The sequence below is a fragment of the Zootoca vivipara genome, chromosome 6 (assembly GCF_965207765.1).
Source record: "Zootoca vivipara chromosome 6, rZooViv2.hap1.1, whole genome shotgun sequence".
Classification (NCBI taxonomy): Eukaryota; Metazoa; Chordata; class Lepidosauria; order Squamata; family Lacertidae; genus Zootoca; species Zootoca vivipara.
The window spans coordinates 81,200,580-81,226,983 of record NC_142589.1 but is presented as its reverse complement, the minus strand read 5'-3'; the positions used below and the strand labels follow the sequence as shown (position 1 = coordinate 81,226,983).

The 26,404-nt window shown below is 48.3% G+C and overlaps 2 protein-coding genes and 1 non-coding gene across 4 annotated transcripts; 1 reads left to right on the top strand and 2 right to left on the bottom strand.

Moving 5' to 3' along the window:
• Positions 1 to 2,721: 2,721 nt before the first annotated feature.
• Positions 2,722 to 2,862, bottom strand: LOC118088043 (U4 spliceosomal RNA). Its single transcript, XR_004692904.1, has one exon. It is a non-coding gene; the product is annotated as a U4 spliceosomal RNA (small nuclear RNA).
• Positions 2,863 to 8,518: 5,656 nt separating this feature from the next.
• Positions 8,519 to 9,189, top strand: SYCN (syncollin). The gene has a single exon (XM_035117727.3). It carries the CDS (start codon positions 8,563 to 8,565, stop codon positions 8,959 to 8,961), a length of 399 nt encoding a protein of 132 aa, XP_034973618.1. The 5' UTR covers positions 8,519 to 8,562; the 3' UTR covers positions 8,962 to 9,189.
• Positions 9,190 to 11,052: 1,863 nt separating this feature from the next.
• On the bottom strand, positions 11,053 to 21,723 carry NCCRP1 (NCCRP1, F-box associated domain containing). Of its 2 annotated transcripts, XM_035117723.3 has the most exons (6): positions 21,545 to 21,723; positions 17,342 to 17,413; positions 15,319 to 15,406; positions 13,849 to 13,944; positions 12,745 to 12,889; positions 11,053 to 11,337 (listed from the first exon to the last, which is right to left on the bottom strand). In XM_035117723.3, the coding sequence occupies exons 1-6, from the start codon at positions 21,669 to 21,671 to the stop codon at positions 11,197 to 11,199; spliced, it is 669 nt and encodes a 222-aa protein (XP_034973614.1). In that variant the 5' UTR covers positions 21,672 to 21,723; the 3' UTR covers positions 11,053 to 11,196. The 2 variants fall into 2 exon arrangements, with proteins under 2 accessions (XP_034973614.1, XP_088528971.1); XM_088672845.1 differs by lacking the exon at positions 17,342 to 17,413.
• Between the last annotated feature and the right edge of the window lie 4,681 nt (positions 21,724 to 26,404).

The window sequence follows — 26,404 nt, the reverse complement described above, 5'->3', positions numbered from 1 at the left end:
TGGACAGGCCCCTTTCGGGATGAGAATACATCATTAGAGTTGTCCATTAATGATCCATTAAAATACACACATCCCTGAGGTTCGCCTTGATGTTCCTTCTGAATTTTTCCCTCTCTGTAGCCTGTGGGGTGTGTGTGTGTGTGTGTGTAAGCTTCCTCTCCCCAGACCTCCACCCTCCCCAGCACTAAAGCTAATTTGCGACTCAACCTTACCAGCAGAAGGCAGAAAACTACTTAGCAGTGGCTCTCAAAGAAACAACTGAAGCTTGTCCAGAGACATAAAACTATTAGGTGGGGAAATATGAAATGGGTGTATAAATTGCCTGCCTTCCCATTCGCAGGCGCGAGGCGAGCAGTGTAGCCAGTCACATGGAGCAGGCAATGGTCCAGGGAGGAACATGGAGCCTTTTTCACGACGTCCTCCAAATTGCGCCAATTTGCAAAGCACATCGGCTGTTGCTTCCCATTCACTGGGTCCCAGAATGGAGTCGGAGCCTGTTGGCTGATTGGAGGTAGGGCGAAGGTACAAGAGCGAAAAGGGTCGGTGTAATTGCCGCTGCCGTGGGAGGATAAAAGGGATGGAAATTAATTGAGGTTTGGGAGGGGGAAGAGAGAAAGAGGGTTGTGCATTAATGGTTCGCGCTACAAGTGACAAGGGGGACCGTTCTGCTGTGTCCTCTGTTAAAAGCATCATTTCAGACACTGCAAAGATGCAGATCTAATGGGCAGATGCAGGTGAATTTGCAGATATTTTACCGCCGGAGACATGCAGAAGGGAAACAGCCGCCGCTTGATGGAGAGAATGTAACCTTCAGGTTGCAATCCTGTACCTGGGAGTAGGCACCATTTAAAACAGCAGGTCTTGCTTCTGAGTAGGCATGTGCAGGATAAAATGAATTGGTTAAATTGAATTCGTTTCGCAAAGACTGCCAGTTGAGGAAGACAGGAATCTGCCTTAGGGTCAGGCAGATTATGTTAGACCACCGGTCCATTTTTGTTCAGTACTGCCGACACTGACTGGCAGCAGCTCTCCAGGATTTCAGGAAGGCGCCTCTCCCATCCTACCTGGAGACGCCATCGGCAATTGAACCTGGGACCTTCTGCATGAGTTGCAGCCCTTCCTCAACTCTCACAATGGAAGGATCCCTTTCAATTTCGTTTTGCCAGTTGTGGACCGACGGCTTCGTGAGGCCTAAGACCTGCCTTTGTCACCCTTGACCTTCCTGGTTGTCAAGGTCAGTGAGATCATGGAGCGAGGTTTAGGATCAGAGTGCTGCTTCTCCCAATGGACCACCTTCCAGAGTGGACGAGCCCCACCTGCCCCTCACTTCCTTCTACAACACTGGCAGAAGCGGCCTTCTTGACAGTTGGACCCACACATGGTCTCAATCCACCAGGGCCAGGCCAGTATTCACATGCAGTATTCACCCTAACTCACCGAGGGTTTTAGACCATTCAGCTCCCCCCACCTGGTTGAGCCAACCAGTTGACAGCTTCTAGGAGCCACAGGTGAGAGCTGAGTTCAGGGTGGGGACCAAGGATGGACAAACTACCCCATCACGTGGCCCCACCAGAGATGCTAGGGCTGCCATAGACCGGGACATTCGCAGGGAAACCAAAATGCTTGTTTACAAAGCTAATGTACTACCAACCTTACTGTACGCTTGTGGAACATGGACCACTTATAAACGCCATCTCCAACTCCTTGAAAGATTCCACCAACAGTGTCCCCGAAAAATTTGACACATCACTTGGGAAGACAGGCGAACTAATGCAGTGCACTGGAAGAAGCAAAGATCACCTGTGTCAAAGCAATGATTCTTCAACATCAACTTCGTTGGCCTGGTCATGTTGTGCGGATGCCTGGTGATCGTCTTCCAAAGCAACTACTCTATTCTGAACTTAAAAATGGAAAGCGTAATGCTGGTGGTCAACAAAAGAGGTTTAAAGACTGTCTCAAGGCAAATAAAAAAAAAGTTTTATAAACACCGACAACTGGAAAACACTGGCCTGCAAGTGCTCCAAATGGAGAACAGCCTTTACCAAAGGTGTAAAAAAAAGGTGTACAAAAGCCTTTACCAAAGGCTTTGAAACAAAATAAAAAAAATCCTTCCAGTAGAACCTTAGAGACCAACTAAGTTTGTCATTGGTGTGAGCTTTCGTGTGCATGCACACTTCTTCAGATACCTGGGCTTTGAAGACACTCAAACTCAGGACGCAAGGGAGAAACGTGCTAAGAGGAAGGCATGTTTGGCAAACCCTCATTGTGATTAACTCCCGCCCGGAAACCAATGTCCCCACTGTGGAAGGAAGTGTGGATCCAGAATTGGCCTCCACTGTCACCGACAGACTCATTGTTAAAACCGTAGTAAAATAAAAAAAATTCCTTCAGTAGCACCTTAAAGACCAACTAAGTTTTTATTTTGGTATGAGCTTTCGTGTGCATGCACACTTCTTCAGATACCGTGTTTATGGAATACAATCTTAGCCGGCTACAAGTGATCGCCCAAGGAAAACCATCTCTTGGGAGGGAGATGTTGCAAAAAAAACCCGGTACCTAACACACAAAGCAAAAACCCAGCTTTCTGCAGAAACAATTATAAACCTCCCGTGCGAAATACGCAGCACGAGCTAAAACTTGCAGAGCAACCACAAATCAAACGCGTTATAGTTTTCTCCACTAAGACCTTGAATCTATTTTTGGTAACAAGTGAAAGTTCAGTCTCCGTAGAGACTGTCAAAAATTGCCATTGCCGACTATATTTCAAGTCGTCATGGCGGGGTATTGGGAAAAGTTTTCAATTAGCAATAATCGCGCCTCGGATTAACCTCATTGGCTACGATACTGCCACTGCGCAAAGCTACCGTTCTTTCCGGCCGGCGCTGGAGCCGTGCCGTCAGAGGGCTGGGCAGGTGAGGGCGAGCCGATTCTCACCGCTCTCCGGAGCTGAAATACAACTCAAAGCCCCTCCGCGGTGTCCCCCGGTCCATTCCTTCGCTCTAGTTTATTCTCAAAAAGACCCCCGTCGCTTTTGCTCCGGTTTGTATCACCGGCGGGCTGCCGCAAAGCACTCTGGGCGCTGTATGTATATGAATCAAGGCGCGTCATCGATTCCCTGCTCCCTCCCGGGCTCTGCGAGGGGCAGAGGGCGGAGCGAGGGCGGGTATGATAGAAAATAAGGCGGGGAGGGCAGCCAATCATTAAAGGGCATGGAAGGGCGGGACTTAGGAGCTCCGCCCCATTGCGTCACAGATCCTGCTCTCTCTTTTTTTGCTACTTAGGAAGGAATTAAAAAGTGGGGACCCGGGGACCCAAGTGGCGCTGTGGGCTAAACCACAGAGTCCAGGACTTGCTGATAAGAAGGTCGGTGGTTCGAATCCCAACTTCTGCCACCTAGCAGTTCGAAAGCACATCAAAGTGCAAGTAGATAAACGGCGCTTTACCTTTACGGAATTAAAAAGGAGAAAATATGCAATAATGTAGATTTCCTGCAGCGCGACTCCGATTGGCCCATCTAGTTCAGTGTTCCCTGCATCTGACTGGCAGCAGCTCTCCAAGTTTACAAGTATGGATCCAAGCCTATGTGGAGATGCTGCCAGGCTTCTTGCATGCAGTGGCAACACCAGAAAAAAAAAATGACTGCCCCCCAGAAAGAAAGAAAAATAATCAGGTATTTCACGCTAAAACTGCCATTCAGACTAAACATTTCCCCCCAAAGTGTAAGTCATACATAATTTAGGTAATAATATTTTTAATACCACAAATTCAAATTGCAGAAAGAGAACAGGGCTTTCAGACAAGGCTGAGTTACTTCACAAACATTTATTTAATTTTTACACTTGTAAGAAGCACACAGTTTTGTACATGGTTCTCTTCACAACAGCCCTGCAAGGCTGGTTTGGCTGTGAGATAATGACTGGCACCCACTGAGCTCCATGGCTGGCTGGGGATTCAAACCGGGGTCTCTCCCAGATCGTAGTCCTAAAACTCTAACCATCACACCACACTGTGTTTCACCGACATACAAATTAGACACACAACAGGCTCCCTGTAAGGAAAGAGTTCTTTTCGAACCAGGGCAGGCAGAACCAGGAATGCAGACTCTCGGCAAGAGTTAAGTGAGACATCTGGATACACCTAAAGTTTTGCATCAGTTCTGGCTGATTAGATTGTCATTCACTGAGAGGCAATGGAGGAAAAAGCTGAATACACCGATTTTCATGCAGTTCTGCAAAATAACTGACAACAGCTTCAAGGTCGAGGGCTTTTGATCATTTCTTTTCAATTACCAATCCTACAGCAATGTTACTTAGTGATTCATCACCCATTCTGCTCCTCAAGTAGGTCTTAATTTGCCGCAGTCACGAAAACCGCATCCAGGCTTCGAAAGAGGTATTATTGTGGCGGCTGGGACCGGTCAATGATGAGCAAACAGTCATAAGCTTGTATTGCAGCGAGCTCAGACTTCCTGACGACGTTCCTCCGAGGTAGACTATCCAGGGAGAGTTGGTGGCTGGGTCAGGGTCACCCCGAAAGCTTGGTGACCGAGCATTAGATGTGCCCTTGCCCTCGGATCTCCATGAACGAAGTCCAATGCCATCTAACCACTAGGCCACATTGCCCTTTTTTAAAATATGGGAACAAAAGTATTGCTTCATTTGCTGGAGATATTTTGAGAAGCTATTAACCAGTCCACCCAGAGAAACAGCTGCACTTAACATTTTGCACCAATATCTTGTATATGTCTCAGTTCGAGACACACGAGTGGCCTCAACACTTTCAATCAACATGTAATCAGAATATTTTAAAAAAAGTTAATGTCTTTTGCTTATACGTACAATTAGGCTATGTCTCACTCCAGACCTGGGGTGGGTGGGAGAAATTTCCTTGTTTTTTTTGGGGGGGGGTGCTTGCCTCTCTGCCCACCACTACCACCATAGCACCCCATTCCATGTCTACATGCAAAGCAGATGCTCTATCTCTGAGCTATTATTTTTTTTCTCTCTGGGCTTGAAGAAGAGAAAGCAAACATGCCCCCCCCCCAAAAAAAATCAAAAGCTGAAAATTGGGTGGGAGTTAAAGGCCAACACCCGCCTTAACTATTGAGCTCAGGACTCAAAATTTATGCTTTTGCCCCACTGGGTCAATTTCGTTCCAGCCCCTTTGTCACGAGACACAGGGCTACTGACACCCCCTTTTTTATAACCAGAAGAGGGGAGCAATTTGTGGGCAGGAACAAAGACTTCATGTGGCAACCGTTCTTCCTATCTGCTGGCTTCAGAAGGGCGAGACTAATTTCGGCTGGCAGCTTCATTATATACCTGGAGGCGCTAGGCAAAAATGTTCCTCTGGCATTCAATACCCTTTTAAATGTGTTTGTGGGAGGGGTAAGGAGGTTATTAGTTTGTGCTTATTTGTTGTTACTGTTATAAGAATTTCAAGGTCTCAAATATAGAACAAATATTCATAAATTCACACATATCTAAATACTGTATATCAGGGGTTCCCAAACTAAGGCCCGGGGGCCGGATGCGGCCCAATCGCCTTCTAAATCCGGCCCACGGATGGTCCGGGAATCAGCATGTTTTTACAAGAGTAGAATGTGTCCTTTTATTTAAAATGCATCTCTGGGTTATTTGTGGGGCATAGGAATTCGTGCATTTTTTTTTCAAAATATAGTCTGGCCCCCCACAAGGTCTGAGGGGCCCCCCACAAGGTCTGAAAAAGTTTGCTGACCCCTGCTGTATATGAACCATGTGTCTGAAATAGTATGGGAGAGAAATCCTGAAGCCATTCTGACTCTCCCAATTTTTGCTTGTGAATCCTGTCTTAAGGGCACATTTGTGTTTGAATAGGGTGAGCCTGTGGCCTGGATTCAGGAACTAAAAGTATTTACTACCGGTATCACAGAAGAATGGCCAGGCTGCCCAGGTAAAGCAATCAGTGACCATTATCAGGTATCCTGGGCAAAGCAGGATTTCTGCTGTAGACCACCTCCTTCTGTGATGTATGTATGATATTTCGGGGGGGGGGTCTTGGGCTACAGGGTGGGCAATTTGAAGAGTCTATATAAGGGCTTGCGCACCATTGTTCTGGGTTCCTCTTCTCCCTCCTGAGTGTGGTGAGTGGGGACCCTGTTGCAACAGTTCCTTGAATAAAGACCAGGCTTACTAGCCACTTTGCTTCTCAATATACTCTGGTTGGCCTCTGTTATTTTCTCCTACCAATAGGGAACCCACTTAATGACTCTATACAGGCTCCAGAATACCCCATAAGGGAAAGGGAGCAGTTTTTCTTATAACGTTACTCTTGTTTCTATTAAGTATTTTGTGTTTCTATCCCGTCTTGTTACATTGCATACTGCTGTGAGAGCTGCAGGTGACAGGTGGCATACAAATTTAATAAATAATAATAATTTGGGGAAGGGTGGCAGCTCAGGAGTAGAAGGACCCGGGCTCAATCTCCGGCTGCCTCTCCAGGTAGAACTGGGAATGTCCCCTGCCTGAAACCCCAGAGAGATGCTGCCGGTCAGTGCAGACAATACTGAGCTAGATAGACCAAGGAACCAATGTAATATAAGGCCACTTCTCCCATATAAAGCCACTCCTGTTCCCATTTGAAATCAACTCTGTGCTGGAAGTCATGAGGACTGGAATCCTTATTTTCAGATTCACAGGTCAGGGGACCCCAGAGCACGTGCCTTGCTCAGGGTCCTGGGTTCAAATCCCGAGCAAAACTTCCTCGTAGGGCTGCAAAAAAAAAGACTTCCTGCTCAAAACGCCAGAGAGCTGCTGCGCTTGGTCAGTGTAGGCGACATGGAGAGAAATGAATGCAGGGTCTGACTCTGAAGGTGCCTTGCCCTCTACACACACACACACACACACACAACCACAGCACCAGGGCTTGGCAGCTGCAGCTCATCCATCAGGGTGACCTTGAGGGTGACGCAGGTGGGTGGGTGCTGTGACAAGGGAGGCAGGGTGCCCCCACCCAGGGGAAATCTGCACCTGGCCTTGGGAGAGGCAGCAGGTGGAGGGCGGAGGAAAACAAAAATAGATGTTTCCAATGTGGAAAGATTAGATATACGGTAGTCTCTGCAGGTGTTCTTTTGGGGAAAGGTGGCGTTCCTAATTTTTACCTGCTGAAAGTTGGGAAGAGGGGAGAAAGGAAGGGGGGAAGAAATGTCTCCACATTACGGCCAAGTTAGGACCCCCATTTGGGTCAGGGTTAGAGCTGGCAGGGATTCCTCCCCAAGGGGTCATCTAGTCCAACCCCCTTGCAATGCAGGAACCTCGATGGATGGCTGCCCAAACTCTGTTGAAGAACCTCCACCCAAGGAGAGCACAGCTGGCTCACCCTATTAGCCTCGCTGTTTTACAACATCCTGCACTTCCGGAGTTGGGGGAGAAAATATTTGGATTGTATAAACGTGACTGTGCGGGAAACGTTGAACTTTACGGAGGAAAACATCGTTTTGAATTACACACCCACTAGATGGAATTTGGCAACGTAAATGGATTTCCCATCCCTTTACTACGGCCTAAAGACTTGATATTGATGCATTGGAAAGATAAACCTATGCCTCACTTTTAGTCAATGAAGATTTGACAAGACTCACAACTTATGAATGGATTGCTTACAGATGTGGACTTTGAATGGAGAAGCATAATGGTATTTGGAACCCATTTATGACAGAATGTAGTAGGTTATAAATAACCATATATGCATTTTGATAATAATAACACTTATATACCTAGGCCTCGTTAGGGTCTTTCTTGTGTGCCTCCGCCATGAGGGGTCCAGCGAGAACAGGGCCTTTTCTGCGGTGGCTTCCTGCTTGTGGGATTCTCTCCCCAGAGAGGTTTGCCTGACACCTTTCTCTATAACCACCAGGCCTTTGGCCCCTTAACTATCTGTGACCTCGATCTTTAGGTCCAGTGTATCATTGCTCAATTAACCAATTCATCTTTCGTTTCCCATTCCAATAACATTATATCTATTTTCGAGATCAGTTTTATAATAATAATAGTCATAATAATTTATTTATACCCTGCTCATCTGGCAGAGTGGTTTCCCCAGCCACTCTGGGCGGCTCCCAACAGAATATTGAAAACACAATAAAACATCAAAACATTAAAAACTTCCCTAAACAGGGCTGCCTTCAGTTTTACTTTACCATCTAGCGATTTACAGTACTTTCAAAATCAGACCTTTGTTGTTACCTGACGATGCTGAAACAAAACAGAAATCCATTCTTGGATCTCTTCTTGTTTATTAAGTTTACAAGCACTTTCAGAAAAACTGAATATATTGCTATACGTTCCCCAGTTCCTCTTAATATTTATTTTCTTCTGTGCACACAATGGTGTTTTTTCTGCCCAGCTCCCAGAATGTCCACCCCCAGAAACAGGCGCCTTGATTTGCCAGCCACAGCTTGCCACTTTCCCACCCATATCTCCCTCCTGCTATCTCTGTGCCCGCCTCGGCCCTGGGCAGCGCTCTATAAGAGCAAGCCTCTTCCCCGCAGGCTGCAACCTTCCTTCTCCCTCAGCCGCTGCAGCGATGAAGGCCTCGCCAAGCTTCCTCCTCGTCCCGCTGCTCTTCGCCATGGCCTGGGCCCAATGCCCGGTGCCAGCCGATCTAAAGACGGCCAACGGCACTAAGATCTGCGCCCAGCTCTACACCAAGAACAGCCCCTACTATGACCAGTGCTGCGCTGGCAGTGTCCTGGTGGTGCCACCGGATGAGGACCAGCCTTACATGCCATCTGCCTTCAACAACAAGGTGACCTCCCTGGTGGTGGGGCAGAGATGTGAGCTGACCGTCTGGTCCAGCAAGGGCAAAGGGGGCAAGACCCGCAAGTTCAAGGCCGGCGCCTACCCGCGTCTCCAAGAATACCGGAAGGGCATCTTTGGCGACTGGGCCAATGCCATCTCCGCCTACTATTGCAAGTGCAGTTGAAGAGGCCATGCCGGAGCCCAGCGAGATGAGAAAGGACCCCGTGGCCACAAGCAGCTCTTGCCAGCCTGACCCCGCAGCACCCCAAGCGATGTTTCCGCAGGTCTTGCACCCGTCTCTTGCCAGCTAGAAGGTTCTCCCTCCCGGAGTCCTCTGCTCTGCCCATTGGAGAATCTCTAGCCAACTGGAAGGTGTCCTTCCCAGAATCCTCTGCTCTCACCACATATCAAAGACGAGCTCTCTCGCCAACTGGAAGATCATCCTCCCAGAATCCTCTGCGCTGTCCGTGGCAAAATCTCTAGCCAACTGGGAGAAGTCTCTCCCAGAACCCTCTGCTCTCGTCACATCTCCAGGGCAAATTCTCTGATCAACTGGAAGATCTCCCTCCCAGAATCCTCTGCTCCGGCCATGGGCCATGGCAAAAGCTCTGCCCAACTGGGGGGATCTCTGCACCCAAACGAAATGCGAACACCACCACCACCCCCTGGGGGGAAAAAATCCATCTTCTGATAGCAAATAATTCACCCACAGGGAGCAGGAACGACGTCACGAAAAAGCAGAAACTGGCAAGTGAATTTATTTTTCACAACCGTGGCAAAGAAGGGGCTTTCTCCCTGAGCTTTGACGATGGACACCTCGCTCGAAAGATATGTAGCTTCTGATGCTTTTAAGACCTTTCCCACATTCCCCACTTTGTTCTGGGTGCGTTTATTTTCTTTTCTTTTTTTGGCTTTTTAAGACAGGCATTCCATCTTCAAAGCCATTGTGTCTCTCTTTGCAGCAAAGGCTCCTTCTGCCTCGTCTCGGCCACTAATTCCTCTGCTTCGCCACGATAAACATAATTAAAAGTGAAAGAACACGGCTTTCGGAACGCGTTCCGTCTCCCTCTCTTTTTTGTAGCTCAAGGTCAGCAAATGATGGGTAGCTTTTACTCTTTTCTCGCCTCTTGTAAACATTTAATTGGAAAGAGCTTTCAGGAAGCCGAGAGCAGAATACAATAATCCCCACCGAGCAGATTGTTTTCAATTGACTCCCTTCCTCCGAGGCATCTTCAAACTGGGCACGGCCAAAGGAGGGTGGTGGGGTGCGAGAGAAGGGAGTTTGATCCAGGACTTGCCACTTCACCAATTTCAATGCCAGAGAGATCAAGGCTTGAAGTTTGGGCGGGGGGGGGGGAACTAATGGAGAGGGTGCCTCTGAGCACCAGCAGAGTGCCACAGAACTGTATAGTTGGAAAGTCCCAGAGGTCAACAAATCTAAGCACCGTGATGCAGGAATCACAGCTAAAAGATTTCTGACAGATGAAATCCACCACCACCACCACCCTACTTAGATGGGATAGCTGAGACTCTGAATCTCAGGGTCGTGGGTTCGAGCCCAAATTAGGCAAAAGATTCCTGCATTGCAGGGGGTTGGACTAGATGATTCTCAGGGTCCCTTTCCAACTCTATGATTCTATGGAAATGTCACAGGGCTGGCCAGGCCAAAAAGCTGCCTTATCCTTGATCCAGGGCTGGAGAGCAGGGACCATTATCCCCCACTGGTCCTATTTCACACCTTGAGCTTTTTTCCCTGCCTGGAACCAAAGAATCATAGAATTCTAGCGAGTTGGGGGTACCCCCAAAGGTCATCCAGTCCAACCCCCTGCAATGCAGGAAAATCACAGATAAAAGATCGCTGGCAGATGGCCACTGAATCCCATCTTCTCTCCCTAAACAACCACCCCTGCAAGGTAGGCCAGTATTACTGCCACAGCACGGATGGGACACTGGGCGTTGAGGTTACAGCACTAAATGCATTTACTGTAATAGGGAAGAAGCCTCACTGACTTGCTTCCGAGTAAACCTGAGCAGGAGTGCATTATGAGGAGTGCAAAGGGTAGGCTTCACTTGCTAGGAAGTCGCCAGTTTAGCTGGGGAGGTGTCAGTTCTACAGGGAGAGGTTGATCCGAGAAAGCGAGGAACCAGGGATTAGCCCCCAGACCTTTTCCCAGCATGCCATATCCCTGACCTGGAATAAAATGGTACCAGGAAGAACAACAGTGCCTCCCAAAATGGGCAGAGTCTCTTCCTCTATATACTACAAAAGATGCTGTTTGTAGTTTCACATCTACTTTTAATCAATATGCAAGAAAACATCATTCGAGGGTGGGCCTTCCTACAGGATCTGGGCGGCTCAGGGCACCCCCTTTGATGCCCCACACAATGCCTGACCACCCCACCACTCCCCCAAGCGCCATCAGTCCCGCAGCTGGGCAGAGACGCTGCTGTCCGTCACTCTCGTCCGGAGGAATCCTGCCGTCGTCTCGACCTCCTTGGCCTTGTGGAGGAAGTGGACGTGGCGCAGTCCTGCTCCGTAGCGCTGGAATACGTGGGAGACCTTGAAAGAGATCGGGGAGGGGAACGGTCTCAGTCCGCAAGGCACAACCACAGGGGTGCCGGGCTGGAGACCCCAAAGTCCCTCCAGCTTAACGCGCACATATGTACCCATTTCTTGGACAGGCAAACTGAGTCCTTAGGGGTTTTTTTTACAGCAGGCAGTGCGGCTCAACCAACCCAGTTAGACCCAGATCAGTCAGCATTTGGGGCTTTTTTAGTTTAGAGAAAAAGCGAGGAAGTGGCGACATGATGCAACTTTATAAAACTGCACATGTCGTGGGGAAAGTGGATAGGAAAAAGCTTTCTTCCCTCCCTCATGGCTGGCCATTAGAACTTGTGGACATCCAGGAGTTTGCAATAAAGATTGAGGAACTCCCCTATGAAGAAGGATTACAGTGTTTGGCATTTTAAAGTTTGGGATCATAGAATTATGGAGCTGGAGGGACCCTGAGGGTCATCTAGTCCAACCCCCTGCAATGTAGGAATATGCAGCTTTCCCGTGGGGGGATCGAACCTGCAACCTTGGCTATATCAGCACAGTGCTCTAGCCAACTGAGGATACACGGTGCTTTATAAAATTATGAAGGGCATGAAGGAAGCAGATAGAGAAAAGATTTCCCCTCTCTCGTAACGCTAGGAGTTATGGGCATCCAAGAAACTGAACGTTGGAAGATTCAGGACAGGGAAAATGAAGTCCTTCTTTAAACAGTGTGTGGTTAAACTGCGGAACTCCCTGCCACAGGAGGCAGCCATGGCCCCCAACTGGGATGGCTTTAAAGAAGGATTAGAAAAATTCATGGGGGAGGACAGGGCTATCGATGGCTATGCTCTGCCCTGCACAGTCAGAGGCAGCAATACTCCTGGACAGCAGTGGCTGGAAACTGGGAGTGGAGAGTGATCTTGTGTTCGAATCCTGCTTGCAGGTTTCCCACAGGCATCTTGTTGGCCACCGTGAGAACAGGATGCTGGACAAGAGAGTCCAGCTCTCTGCAATGCAGGAATCTCCGTAGTCCTTGCCAGCTGTGCCCACCCAATGCGGCTCTTTAAAGATAAAGGTACCCCTGACCGTTAGGTCCAGTCGTGGACGACTCTGGGGTTGCGCGCTCATCTCGCTCTATAGGCCGAGGGAGCCGGCGTTTGTCCGCAGACAGCTTCCGGGTCATGTGGCCAGCAGGACTAAGCCGCTTCTGGCAAAACCAGAGCAGCGCACGGAAATGTCGTTTACCTTCCCGCCGAAGCGGTACCTATGAATCTGCTTGCACTTTGACGTGCTTTCGAACTGCTAGGTGGGCAGGAGCTGGGACCGAGCAACAGGAGCTCAGCCTCTCGCGGGGATTCGAACCGCCGACCTTCTGATCGGCAAGCCCTAGGCTCAGTGCTTTAGACCACAGTGCCACCCGGGTCTTACGTGATGCCAGTACTTGTTTTTCTGCCCGTCCTGCTCGCCCTTGTGCGCCACGTGGTGAAATTCACCCATCACCGTGGCCCCGTCAGCTCCCAGGAGCCGGACATGGAGTTCATAGACAGAGTCAGCCAGTTTGCTGTTTTCGTACCTGTAGAAAGAAAGCAGAGGGCTGATGGTTTTGTTGTTGGTCGTCCCCCCCCCCCGCCCCCCAGACTAGCTTTATCAGAGGAGAACTGCTGCCCTCTGGTGGTCTGAAATAAAGCATGTGTGTGAAGACACTTTGCACCTGATTACCTATAGATATATTTAGTGATGGTGCAATTGCACCGTACATGCATTTAACCTCTGCAATTTCAAACATATGTGGTTGAAGGCAAGCTGAATGATATTATGCAAGATATGTCCCTCCCATTCATCACGCCCCCCCAGCCAAAAAAAAAAACCACATTTATGCATCTTAATTTGAACCAGGGCTCTCCAAAACTTAGCCTGGAATTTTGCTATCAGAATATATGATAAGCAAGGGATGGATGCATCTGAGCATGCACAAAGTTTATTTCCCTCACTCCTGTGGAACTGCCAGCCTTGGGGATCTTGCCCCTAAAAATAGGGTATTCATCAATGGTGTCAGGGAGAATCTTTGACAGTGAGCCAGGGGTAAGAGAGCAGGTCAGAGAAGAGGACAGGGGAGGTAAAAGATCATCATCATCATCAAAATATTAAAAATACAATAAAACATCAGACATTAAAAATTCCCTAAACTATGGGGCTGATGGGAAGGATTCTGCCAGAGACCGTCTGCATGGCCCTTGCGCAAAACACTCATTTCATGAAGCAGAGCCCAAGTTGTTTTGGAGTTGTAGAAACAGGCAGTTCAGACGGCATAACTTTCTAGAGAGCATCAAGCCCCAGCACTTCTTTTTAGAGACCCTGGGATGCTCTCAGTGTGCTTCTTGCCCATTGTGCCAAACAAGGCCAAGAAAGAGACAGGGTCATAGAATCAAAAAACTGTAGACTTGCAAGGGACCCTCAAGGGTCATCCAGTCCAACCCACTGCAATGCAGTAATCTGTGGGAAACTAACCGCCGGCCAGCCACACACACTTACCAGTCCATGACAGTGATGTTTGGCTGGTATGAATCCAGCAGCTCCTCCCAGAATCCTTCGGCCACCAAGTCTACATGTTGCTGCTTAACGCACCAGCTAGAAAGGGCAAAAGGGAGAGGAGGAAGCAGGTGAGCTGTTCCAATGAGACTCAAAGAGACAAACAATTTTTTTTAAAAAAAACAATCCTTCCAGTAGCACCTTAGAGACCCAGTAAGTTTGTCATTGGTATGAGCTTTCGTGTGCATGCACACTTCTTTAGATACCTGAAAGCTCATACCAATGACAAACTTAATTGGTCTCTAAGGTGCTACTGGAAGGAAGGAATTATTTTATTTTTTTCCCGACTATGTCAGACTAACAAGGCTACCTACCTATAACTAGAATCAAAGAGACAAGACCAGCTCACAGGGACTCCAGTCCAGTACCGGATTTACGTATAAGCTAAACAAGCTATAGCTTAGGGCCCCACTCTCTTGGGGGCCCCCCAAAAAAATTAAAGGAAAAGAAACTGGATGCACATTTCCAAAATATAAGGAAAAAAAATAAAAAAAAATAAAACTTACATACAGCAACAGTGTTTTGTGTTGTGCAGGCTCCTATGATGTAAGTCATGGGCCCTGCCTGCTAGCTTGCTCCCTAAAATATCACTGGTTTGCTCCTTTCTATGTATAGGGCGCCTACATTTTGTGTGGCAACATGTGCAAATGGCTTGAGATACCTATTAGGTCCATAAATTACCATGTAATAATAATAATTATTATTATTTATTATTTATACCCCGTCCATCTGGCTGGGTTTCCCCAGCCACTCTGGGCGGCTTACAACAGAAAAATGAAATAAAATAATCTATTAAACATTAAAAGCCTCCCTAAACAGGGCTGCCTTCAGATGTCTTCTAAAAATCTGGTAGCTGCTTTTTTCTTTGACATCTGATGGGAGGGTGTTCCACATGGCGGGCGCCACCACCGAGAAGGCCCTCTGCCTGGTTCCCTACAACTTGGCTTCTCGCAACGAGGGAACCACCAGAAGGCCCTCAGCACTGGACCTCAGTGTCAGGGCAGAACGATGGGGGTGGAGATGCTCCTTCAGGTATACTGGACCGAGGCCATTTAGGGCTTTAAAGGTCAGCACCAACACTTTGAACTGTGCTCGGAAACGTACTGGGAGCCAATGTAGATCTTTCAAGACCGGTGTTATGTGGTCTCGGCGGCCACTCCCAGTCACCAGTCTAGCTGCCGCATTCTAGATTAGTTGTAGTTTCCGGGTCACCTTCAAAGGTAGCCCCACGTAGAGCGCATTGCAATAGTCCAAGCGGGAGATAACCAGAGCATATATTCAACACAAAAAAACAGTGACAATTTGTTGTTGACAAAGGACAGCTGGGCATATAAAGGGCCCCATTACCTTCAGGAGCTTAGGGCCTCATCAAACCTAAATCCGGCTCTGCCAGAGACATAGTCCCCCACTCACCTATAGCGTGGCAAGACAGACTTGGGGGTGACATCTGCCTTGTCTGCCTCCAAAGGCTCGATGCTGACTTGCCAGCCTTTGAAAATACCTGTGGGGAGAGATGGAAAGGGGACCCCCAAGAGGAAGGGGAAATGGTTTTAGTAAATTGCCTTTTTCCTGTGTCCCTGCAATCTGGCATCTTGAGCCAGGTGCCCCTGAGCATACACAGAATGCTTCCCCCCTCTAGATGGAACATGTGGGTCCCCCCAAAAAAATAAACACAAGGGCACAGTGTCCCTGAGCATGTGCAGCTTCCGAATATGTATGTATTTATTTCATAAAATTTATACACTGCTTGGTTGCAGAAGAAAAGAAAGCCTCAAAACAATAAAACAATAAAAAATTTCAGTAAAAAGATCTATTTAAAACATTCAAAGTGTAAAACAGCAATAAAAACAAAACTCGCATCAACTTTCTAAATATCTTGGTAGACCCGTCTGAACAAGAATGCTTTTAACATGTACTGTACAGAAAAAAGTACAGTGAAAGCAACTCCCTGATGTCAAGAGGCAGGCAGTTCCAAAGATCAAGTTATTATAAATGCGGAATTGCGATTTTGAGGCACCTGCAACAGGGCCAGTTCTGCCGATTGAAGCGGTCAAGTGGGCACGTGTGGGGTCAGGCAATCCCACAGGTAAACCGATCCCAAGCTGTTCAGGGCTAAGACTAATAGCAACACTTGGAAGCAAATTGGCAACCAGGGAAGATCTCTGAGCACAGGCGTTATATGATGACAAGGGCTCTCTCCTGTCAGCAATCGTGCTGCAGCATTCTGCGTGGACTGCATCTTCTGGGTCAAGCGCAAGCGAAGCCCCACTGAGAGAATGATACAGAATTAACAACCTGGTCCACTGTCTCAACTATTTTGCATAAATGCAAACACAGGCTACACCCTAGGTCCTTTTTTAAAAAAACAACAACAAAAAAACAACCCACTTCCTGTCAAGGAAGCTGCCTTTTACGCATCCTTCTGGGGCTAAATTTTTCAAAAGGCCTGTTGTAAAAATTGGGGTCACTTTTGCTCCAATCCCTGGCTCAAGGGACTGGCAATTCCGTGGAGGTCTGCTTGTTGGTCAGAGGAAATAACTGCAGTCTGTAACCAGGCACAAGGAAAAGGCAAAGCTGGTAAGCCTGAGTGTTTGATTGTTGCAGCAAGGTTTCTCCCCTCAAAACAGCAAGAATCATAGAATCATAGAGTTGGAAGAGACCACAAGGGCCATCCAGTCCAACCCCCTGCCAAGCAGGAAACACCATCAAAGCATTCTTGACATATGCCTGTCAAGCCTCTGCTTAAAGACCTCCAAAGAAGGAGGAAGAGGAAGAAGCAGCCTTGATCTGGGTTTATGGCATCTTTTAAAAGTTCCATTTCCCCCATCACAGAAATACCTCCTTGAAAACGCAACATTTATGTGCAACACAGAAACATCGCAGGTATCAGTCAGAAATCTGAACCTGTGACTTGACACCTGTCCATCAAGTCATCTCGTGAATTGCAAGTCTTTGTCTCCCACCTTGGGCCACTCATTTCCATTTCCTTTTGACATTCTGATCTGTTTAATCTGGCTTGAGTCATCTGATCGCTTGTTCAAACATTTCTCTATTGATGGCTCGATTTATGCTCTTCCTCCCATTGTGAAAACGTAATCCGTCCCCTTTGACGGATCCCTGACAGATCCTGCTATGTTGTTGTCACGCTTAAAGGATTATGGCCATCCGTGACCTGGGTCAGAGTATTGCTGTTCCGAAGCTTCCCAGAATATGATTTTGTGGTTTCTGGTTTGAGTTTTATTCATCAATCAACTGGTTTTTACACTCGCTGTGTGTTTTTATTCCTAAGGAGCGAGTTTTCAGCTTCTATCGATAACTTCCGCTCAAGAGGAAATTAAGAAGTTGCAGATGCCAGCCAGCTCTGGGCTTGCAAGGAGAGGCCCACCTTCAGTTGCCACAACCCCAATCACCTCCCCGCTGTCGTGCATTACGTCACCTTTGGGGTCCAGGGGATTCCAAGCTGCCCTGGGAAGCGTCAGGGGGGGCGCTGGCTCAGAAATATTCACACCTGCAAAATAAATGGGGGAAGAGGAAAAGGAATTGAACCCTGATCTTCCCTAGACTGCTTTTAGCACCAAGCCCAGCCAAAGGCATAGCATGGGGGTGGGGAGGGGGATCCCAGGGCAACTGGGGGGGAAAATTACAGGTGCACCTCTGCAGCTGCCACCTTAACAGGAGATCTGCACCCATGTCTTGCTGCTGCTCTGCAGCTCTGTCTGGCAACAGCTGCAGCACCACACGGACGTGCCTTTCCTTGCCCTGGGCACCAGCAATCCTCGCTACGCCACTGCCCTGCCCTGAACCTCTCTCACATGCATAGCTGATTCCTGCATTGCAAGGGGATGGGCGGTTCCCTTCTAACTAAACAGTTCTTTATAAATCCCTCTGGCGGCTCCGTTTTCCTCCTGCAAATTGCCTCCACGGAAAGAAGCTGACGGCTCCCAAATGTTTTTCCTTGTCCGGATAAAATATAGGGAGGCGATGTGTTGATTGGCAGCAGCCAGAGGTGAGGAGATGGTGGTAAATTCCACAGCAACTTCTCTCGCTGAAATGCATTTGAAAGAGGCTGGAGGTATCTTGCTGGGACCCGTGAGACCAGCACGCTGGACTACATGGGCCCCTTCAGGCTTGATCCAGCAGACACTTGTTGCATTCTTAAGAAAGGGCTGTGTTAATTGGGAGTGAGAGAGGAGGCCTGGAAGCTACAAGGCCTCCTTGCAAACGTGCAAGGATTATGACCGCCAATTAATTACGGTAATTGTGGAGATCTTCCCGCACCCCCAGGCGGGCGGCACCAGCAAGGCCAAAGACAAGCTGTTTCAGAGCTCTGGGAGTTAATCTCCTGCACCAACAAGTTTTAACGTGTTTAGGCATCCACCCTGCCTTGCAGCGGCCTTGAACCCTGACTAGCCAGAACACCAAAAACTCTTCTTGGCTCAACATCAGAAAAAGCCGTTTGCCATGCCGTTGCTATTTTCTGGAAGGGAAACAGGCAAAGGACCTTTCATTAAAGGCTGATACTGTCAGATCTCTCAAGCAACCTCCTTGCTCCCCCCCCCACACGTTCATTTGCATGCCTGCGGTCCGTTGGCTGGAAGGATTCTAGAGGCGGTTCCAGAGAGAGAATCAACCCATTCATAAATACTGTGCAGCTCTGCCAGCTGATCACCAACCTTCCTGGCTGGGATGTAACAGAATGAGTACACACATTCCAACTTCTAAGAGGCAAAAGGTCAAGAAGAGGCATTTAAGCAGCTGGGACAGGGGTTGCCAACATGGCAATAACAAGCCTCTGAGCCCACCCACCTGCCCCACAGCCCCTTGGGCCAGCAGGTGGTGAGGGCAGCCTCCTGTTCCTCTCTTGAAAAGGACCTTTGGCTAAAGGAGAAAGTTGGAAGAGCGAAAGTATTTCCCTCCTCTTTCAGATTTATGTGCTCCCTGGTCCTGACTGGGACAACTGTGCCCCTAAAGGACCAGGTGTGCAGCCTGGGAGTCATTTTGGACTCACCGCTGTACATGGAGGTGCAGGTTAGTTCTGTGTCCAGGGCAGCTGTCTACCAGCTCCATCGGGTACACTGGCTGAGACCCTCCCTGCCCGCAGACTGTCTCGCCAGAGTGATGCATGCTCTGGTTATCTCCCGCTTGGACTACTGCAATGCGCTCTATGTGAGGCTACCTTTGAAGGTGACCCAGAAACTACAACTAATCCAGAATGCGGCAACTAGACTGGTGACTGAGAGCGGCCGCTGAGACAGCATAACACCGGTCCTGAAAAATCTACATTGGCTCCCAGTATGTTTCTGAGCAGAAATCAAAGTGTCGGTGCTGACCTTTAAAGCCCTAAATGGCCTTGGTCCTGTATACCTGAAGGAGCGTCTTCACCCCCATCGTTCTGCCCAGACACTGAGGTCCAGCTCCAAGGGCCTTCTGGCGGTTCCTTCACTGCGAGAAGCGAGGTTACAGGGAACCAGGCAGAGAGCCTTCTCGTTAGTGACGCCCTCCTATCAGATGTCAAGGAAATAAATAACTATCTGACTTTTAGAAGACATCTGAAGGCAGCCCTGTTTAGGGAAGCTTTTAATATTTGATTAATTATTGTATTTTAATGTTTTTCTGGAAGCCGCCCAGAATGGCTGGGGAAACCCAGCCAGATGGGTGGGGTATATATAATAAATTATTATTATTATTTCAGTCTCAGATTGATTTACCCTGAGCCCTTGGAAATGTAAATTGGGGTGTGTGTGCATTGGGAGGGGTGGGATGTGCTGATCTGGAGAAGGATGAAAAGAAGAGACTAGAAAGAAGAGAATATTCCTGACTGTTCTGTGACATCACAGCAGTTGCTGCCAATGGTATTGGCTAAGGTACTTGTAGGTAAGCCTGTAAGTGACAGACAGCTGATTCCTAAACTCAGCTCAGACTCTGAGAACAAGCTCAAGTACAGTCATACCTCTGTTTAAGTACGCTCCGGTTTGAGTACTTTCAGTTTAAGTACTCCGCGGACCTGTCTGGAACGGATTAATCCACTTTCCATTACTTTCAATGGGATAGTTAGCTTCAGGTTAAGTACAGTTCAGGTTAAGTACAGGCTTCCGGAACCAATTGTGTACTTAAACAGAGGTACCGCTGTATTTGTGGCCTTGGTAATGTGGCTGAAGGTGGAGACTTCTCTGCCTGCAAGAGATGAGCCACCTCTTCTATGTTCCGGCAAATGCTCTAACTCAAATATGGAAGTTATCATAGACTCACATCCCCAGCAGAATGCTAAGTCCTCTCAATGCTCATCACTCAGCTCTTGCAATATCTACCCAACCTCCAGTGAGACAAGCACCCCTAATTCCTGCAAACATCCCTCCTAAATCCTGCATTCCACATCTCCGTTATTTTTTCCTCGGCCTCCACATCCAGATACATTTTGAATCGTGTAAAGATTTTCGCCCTGCGCCTTAGTAAAAAAATGAAACGAAACAGCTAACAGAGCAACTTACAAAATCAGTAGGAAGAGCCTGTTTGCCTTCTGCCTTACAAATGAGAGACATGGCACAAGAGGAAAAGGAGAGGGGAGGGAGGAGGAAAACAAGCTAGCTCAGGTACTAACTCCTAGTAACAAAATGCAAAATTGAATCAATGCAAAACTGTACATGCCTGCTGTCACCCAATAAGCCAACTGCTTGATATAGTAGCTCTGAGTGAGGAGCTGACTGGCTGGCAAGTCAGGCAGTCTTCCTATCTCAGACTCCTGCAAGGGCAAGTCTAGCAAATAGCTATTGAACAGTGATCCCTGCTGGGAGAAAATCCACTTCAGTTAGAGGTATCTTTTAATGGGCAAACGTGTCCCTGCTTTCTAGTCTCTGATAAATCGGAGGAACGCCTTGTTAAAATTCCTCTTGCGCCTTCTTGCCAGCATTGTCATTCTTCAGGGTTCAGTTCTCTTCTCGGGGTCTCGGGAAGCTGAATCTACGAGGGGATGCATCTTGGCTCCAGCACACTCCCGTGTAAACACAGAGGCCTGCCAGAAAGACACCACACAGAGTGAGGTCTGGCTCCATCTCCTCTGCATACCGGTAGCTCTTAAGGTTTTTTTGTTTGTTTTGGATTGCTAGTTTCTCCAAGTATGTCATTTTAAAATTAAGAGGCAACCCCATCTTGGCTCTTCAGGCAGAGCAAGGGATGCTATTGCAAAGGAAACACAGAAGTGGAACAGAGCAGCCTTCACCCACCTGTCTTCTTCCAGGTGTTGCCAAACCACAACTCCCATTAGCCCCAACCTGAGGCTGATGGGAGTTGTAGTTCGAGATCAGGAGAACGCCAGGTGAATGAAGGCTGGGATATAGATAGCTTCAGTAACATGTAGAGGGTTGGGATTGATATTTCATTGATTCCTAGAACCATAGGCTTATAGAGATGACCCCCAAGGGTCACCTAGCCCAACCCCGTTCGAGGTAGCAATTGCCGCTAAGAAGTGCCAAAAACGCTTTGCTCAGGGGGGTGGGGGACCAGTTCTTGCAATGCTGACCCTTAGAAAGGGTGGAGGTGGTCAATCCCCCTCTTTTGCAAAGCAGTCACCCCTCCCCCCATCGCCCCCGGTCCCCTCGCAGGGGCTGAAGGAGAAGCGGGCGCCGGGGGAGCCGCGTGGTACCTTCGGGGTTGGGGTTCCGCAGGAGGTTCCTCTCGAAGGGCTTTAGCGCAGGGTCGGGGGCGACGGAGACCCCCGGAGGCGGCTGCTTCTGGGCTCGCTTCTTCTGCTGCTCCTCCTCCGAAGCCATCGGGACAATGGCGGGAGCTGCAGGGCAGCAAAGCGGGCGGCCGCGGAGGCGAAGTTTTGCAAACTGCCGGCGGGCGGCTTGCGCAAGGCTGCCCTACCTTGGAAGCTGGAGGGAGGGGAGAGGCGGGCCGGTGGCCACAGAAACTCCCGGAGGGAGGGCGGGAAGCGATGCAAAACGGCCTCCTGCAGCCGAGGAGACCCGCCCAGCAACCTGCCTCACCCCCACCCGTCGATTTCTATCCTATTTGTTGCCTGTATATACTTGACTTTTGTCTCCAAGGAGCGCAAGGCGGCGCGCATGACGAGTCTCCTTCCCCCTTGTTTTTTATCTTTGCGACAACAACCCTGTGAGGGAGGTCAGGCTGAGAGGCAGTGACTAGTAGTCCCCAAGTCAGCGAGCTTTATTATGGTCTAGTGGGAGGATTTGAACTCAGGTCCAGTCCAGGTCCGACACACTAAGCACCACACCACAGTGGCTCTCTTTTTCCAAAATCAAATATTGGGGCACCCTCCTCCCCTACTCTAGATACACAAGGCATGCCCTGGAGAGGGAGGGCTGACTAAACTTGCATGGGGGTAAAAGCACTCTGCACATGCACGGCAGGCGACTCCAGCTGTGGCACGAGCGACCTCATGTTTTCAGGGGAAAGCAACACTTTTGGAAAGCTAGCATGCCCAGAAGTGCCAACCCCTGAGGGGCACCAGAATTTCCACCTACCTACCACTCATGTTGGCGGGGGGCAGCTGCCTTCGCAGGAAAATGCATTTAATCTTCCGCAAGCCCCACTGCAAGTCATGGTTTGGGGTTTAGAAAAAGACAATGAAAATTGGCAGTGTCTTCCCATTGTCCCTGGATTTCATCTTCCCAACAATCCCAGAAGGTGGGTTTCCCCTTCCCATTTTACAGACAGGGAAAACTGAGACTTAGGGGGGGAAATAGTCAATGTTCTTGAGGAGAGGCGTGGATACTGCTTCTGGTTGCATATATATATATAAAACAATTATTTTGATGTTATATTACACTGAAATGTTTCTTTGTACTTGAATCTTCCTGCCGCAGTTGCCATTCTCTCCTTTGAGAGCCACTGACTTAAAATACCCATTGCTGCAAACCAGTGTCGTCTTCTTTGGCAATCACTCGTAGCTGAGTAAGATTGCCTTCCATGAACACGGTCTTAACAGTGAGTCCATAAGTGGCTGTGTGGAGGCCAGTTCTGGATCCACACGTCCTTCTACAGTGGGGACATAGGTTTCCGGGTGGGAGTTGATCACAGCGAGGGTTTGCCAAGTGTGCCTTCCTCTTAGCACATTTCTCCCTTGCGTCCTGAGTTCAAGTGTCTTCAAAGCCCATGACACCTTTGGTAAAGGCTGTTCTCCAACTGGAGCGCTCGCAGACCAGTGTTTCCCAGTTGTCAGTGTTTAAACTACATTTTTTTAGATTTGCCTTGAGAGAGTCTTTAAACCTCTTTTGTTGACCACCAGCATTACGCTTTCCATTTTTAAATTTGGAATAGAGCAGTTGCTTTGGAAGACGATCATCAGGCATCCGCACAACATGACCAGTCCAACGAAGCTAATGTTGAAGAATCATTGCTTCAACACTGGTGATCTTTGCTTCTTCCAATACACTGGCATTAGTTTGCAAACCAGTCAACACTAAACTAGGTGGACCAGCCGTCCGATGATTCTCTATGAAGCAGAATTGATAGAATTTGCACCTGCCAAAATCCCACCACCCTGAAAGCCTAGATGTCCTGGACAGTTGGTCTATATAACAAGAACCACTTGCAACAGAAGATCTCTCTGTTGTCTTTTGCATTCCAGGGTAAAGCTGCATGAAGGAGACCTGCCTACAAAACAGGTTCAGCAAGCAGTTAGCTGATCCCACCCAGGGCAAAAGGAAGTGGATCCATACAGGTGCATCTGTCTAGGGGCGCACCCAGAGTAGTGTTTACCTTCCCCGATCAATGGGAGAGCTTAGACCGTCAACTCTCCCGGCAGTGAGTGAACCCCACCTCGCATAAACAACTGCCTTGTCCTGCAGAGCTCAGCAGTGAGCCGGCGGAGATGTGTCACCATGTACATCAAAGGCAGGGCTGAGTCCAGCAAGCGAGAGATCCCCGAAGGGACACACGTCTCTGCAGAATCATTGCGGGGGGCGATTCCAGGGCCTAAGAGCAGCTTAGTGCTGGGGACGTGCTACCATCTCCCTGATCAAGATGCTCAAGACCTCGAGATGAGGAATGAACTCAAGGGAGCATCTTGAAGGGGAAACATTGCATTAACAGGTGACTTCATAGAATTATAGAGTTGGAAGAGACCACAAGCGCCATCCAGTCCAACCCCCTGCCAAGCAGGAAACACCATCAAAGCATTCCTGACAGATGGCTGTCAAGCCTCCGCTTAAAGACCTCCAAAGAAGGAGACTCCACCACACTCCTTGGCAGCAAATTCCACTGTCGAATAGCTCCTATTGTCAGGAAGTTCTTCCTAATGTTTAGGTGGAATCTTCTTTCTTGTAGTTTGAATCCATTGCTCTGTGTCTGCTTCTCTGGAGCAGCAGAAAACAACCTTTCTCCCTCCTCTATATGGCATCCTTTACTTTATTTGAACGTGGCTATCATATCACCCCTTAACATTCTCTTCTCCAGGCTAAACATGCCCAGCTCCCTAAGCCATTCCTCATAAGGCATCGTTTCCAGGCCTTTGACCATTTTAGTTGCCCTCCTCTGGACACGTTCCTGCTTGTCAGTATCCTTCTTGAACTGTGGTGCCCAGAACTGGACACAGTACTCCAGGTGAGGTCTGACCAGAGCGGAATATAGTGGTACTATTACTTCCCTTGATCTAGATGCTGTACTCCTATTGATGCAGCCCAGAATTGCATTGGCTGGCTCATCTGTGTTCCAGTAATACCAAAGTTGTAACAACAACAACAACAACAACAACAGTCATTGAAAACTTCCCTAAACAGAGCTGCCTTCAGATGTCTTCTAAACGTTAGATAGTTGTTTATTTCCTTGACATCTGATGGGAGGGTGTTCCACAGGATGGGCGCCACCACCGAGAAGGCCCTCTACCTGGTTCCCTGTACCCTCACTTCTTGCAGGGAGGGAACTGCCAGAAGGCCCCGGTGCTGGACCTCAGTGTCCAGGCTGAATGATGGGGGTGGAGATGCTCCTTCAGGTATACTGGGCCTTTGAGGTTGTTTAGGGCTTTAAAGGTCAGCACCAACACTCTGAATTTTGCTCGGAAACGTACTGGGAGCAAATGTAGGTCTTTCAAGACGGGTGTTATGTGGTCTTGCTGACCCCTCCCAGTCACCAGTCTAGCTACTGCATTCCTAGACACCCTAAAATGTGTGTGCAGTAGAACAGTTAGTGCTGGAACCAACCAGAGGGCAAGGGACGACCCTGGACTTGATCCTGAGTGGTGCCCAGGACCTGGTGTGAGAGGGAAGCATTGTTGTATCAGAGGATCGCCAAAGCATGTGCCATCAGGACGCAACATCAACAAAACTAAAAGTTCATTATTCAAATCTAGAAATCCCCTACCTTACTTTCTAAAATGTTTTAAATGGTTCGGATTTTGATTCCTCTGTTTTGCTTTCGTCGGGTTGGTGTTGGTTAAATGTTTAGTTGGTGTTGGCGGTTATTTTAATTTGGGTATAGCTGTAAACTGTTTATTATTGTTAATATTGTTGTTGTTACTGGTTTCTATTGATTTGTTGGTTGGTTTGTTGCTCGTATAGGACATTTTGTTCTTTAAATGTTTGGTGCTTTGTTGTGTTTTTACGTATGTTGTAAGCTGCCCAGAGTGGCTGGGGAAACCAGATGGGCGGGATATAAATAAAAAAATTATTGTATTATTATTATTGAGCCCAATTGGAGTTGGAAGGGGCCCTACGGGATCATCTAGTCCAACGCCCTGCAATGCAGGAATTTCAGCTAAATCATCCCTCACAGATGGCCATCCAACCTCTGCTTAAATACCTCCAAGGAAGGAGAGTCCACCACCTCCCAAGGGAGTCCTTTCCGCTGTCAAACAGCTCTTACCGTCAGAAAGTTATTCCTGATAACAATTTTATTTATACCCATCCCATGTGGCTGGGTTAGGGTTAGGGGTTGAGCCTCCCCCAAGAATCAGTATTGGGACCTGTGCTTTGGAACTTGTTCATAGAGGATTTGGAGTTGAGCAGTGTGAGGTGACCAGCTTTGCCGACGGCACTAAATTATCAGAACGGAAAGAGATTGCGAAGAGCTCCAAAAGGACCTCTCCAAACGGAGAGAACGGGCAGCAAAATGGCAAAAGCAATTCAACGGAAGCGAGGGTAAAGTGAGCAAAAATATAATAATGTTAATTTGACATATACCCTTACGGAGTCTGAACTGGAAGTGGTGGGCCGGGAACGAGACCTTGGGGGTCATAGCGGAGAGCTCAAAGAAGAGGCAAAGTCAGTGTGCGGCGACTGTGAAAAAGGCAAATTCCATCATTAGGAAAGGAAAATTAAACTGAAGAAGTATTTTTTTATATAGGTGTGTTATGAGAGAGGGAGAAAAGCTTCTCTCTCTCTCTGCTTTCTCCTTGCAATGCAGAATTTTATAAATGTAGCCTCTTCCTCGCCTTTTCTCTCAACTAGAAAGCCCCCAACACTGCAAACTTTTCTTCACAGGAGTCGCTCCAGCCCCTTGGTCGTTTGGGTTGCCTTTTCCCGAACCTTTTCCAACTCTGCGA

Coding starts and splice junctions, on each gene's coding strand:
- NCCRP1 (XM_035117723.3), bottom strand. CDS start 21,671: ATGGCTTCGGAGGAGGAGCAGCAGAAGAAGCGAGCCCAGAAGCAGCCG. Junction 13,945..15,318: donor TCTGTCTTGCCACGCTATAG/GTGAGTGGGGGA, acceptor TGCCCTTTCTAG/CTGGTGCGTTAAGCAGCAAC. Junction 12,890..13,848: donor AACATCACTGTCATGGACTG/GTAAGTGTGTGT, acceptor TTCTTTCTACAG/GTACGAAAACAGCAAACTGG.
- SYCN (XM_035117727.3), top strand. CDS start 8,563: ATGAAGGCCTCGCCAAGCTTCCTCCTCGTCCCGCTGCTCTTCGCCATG.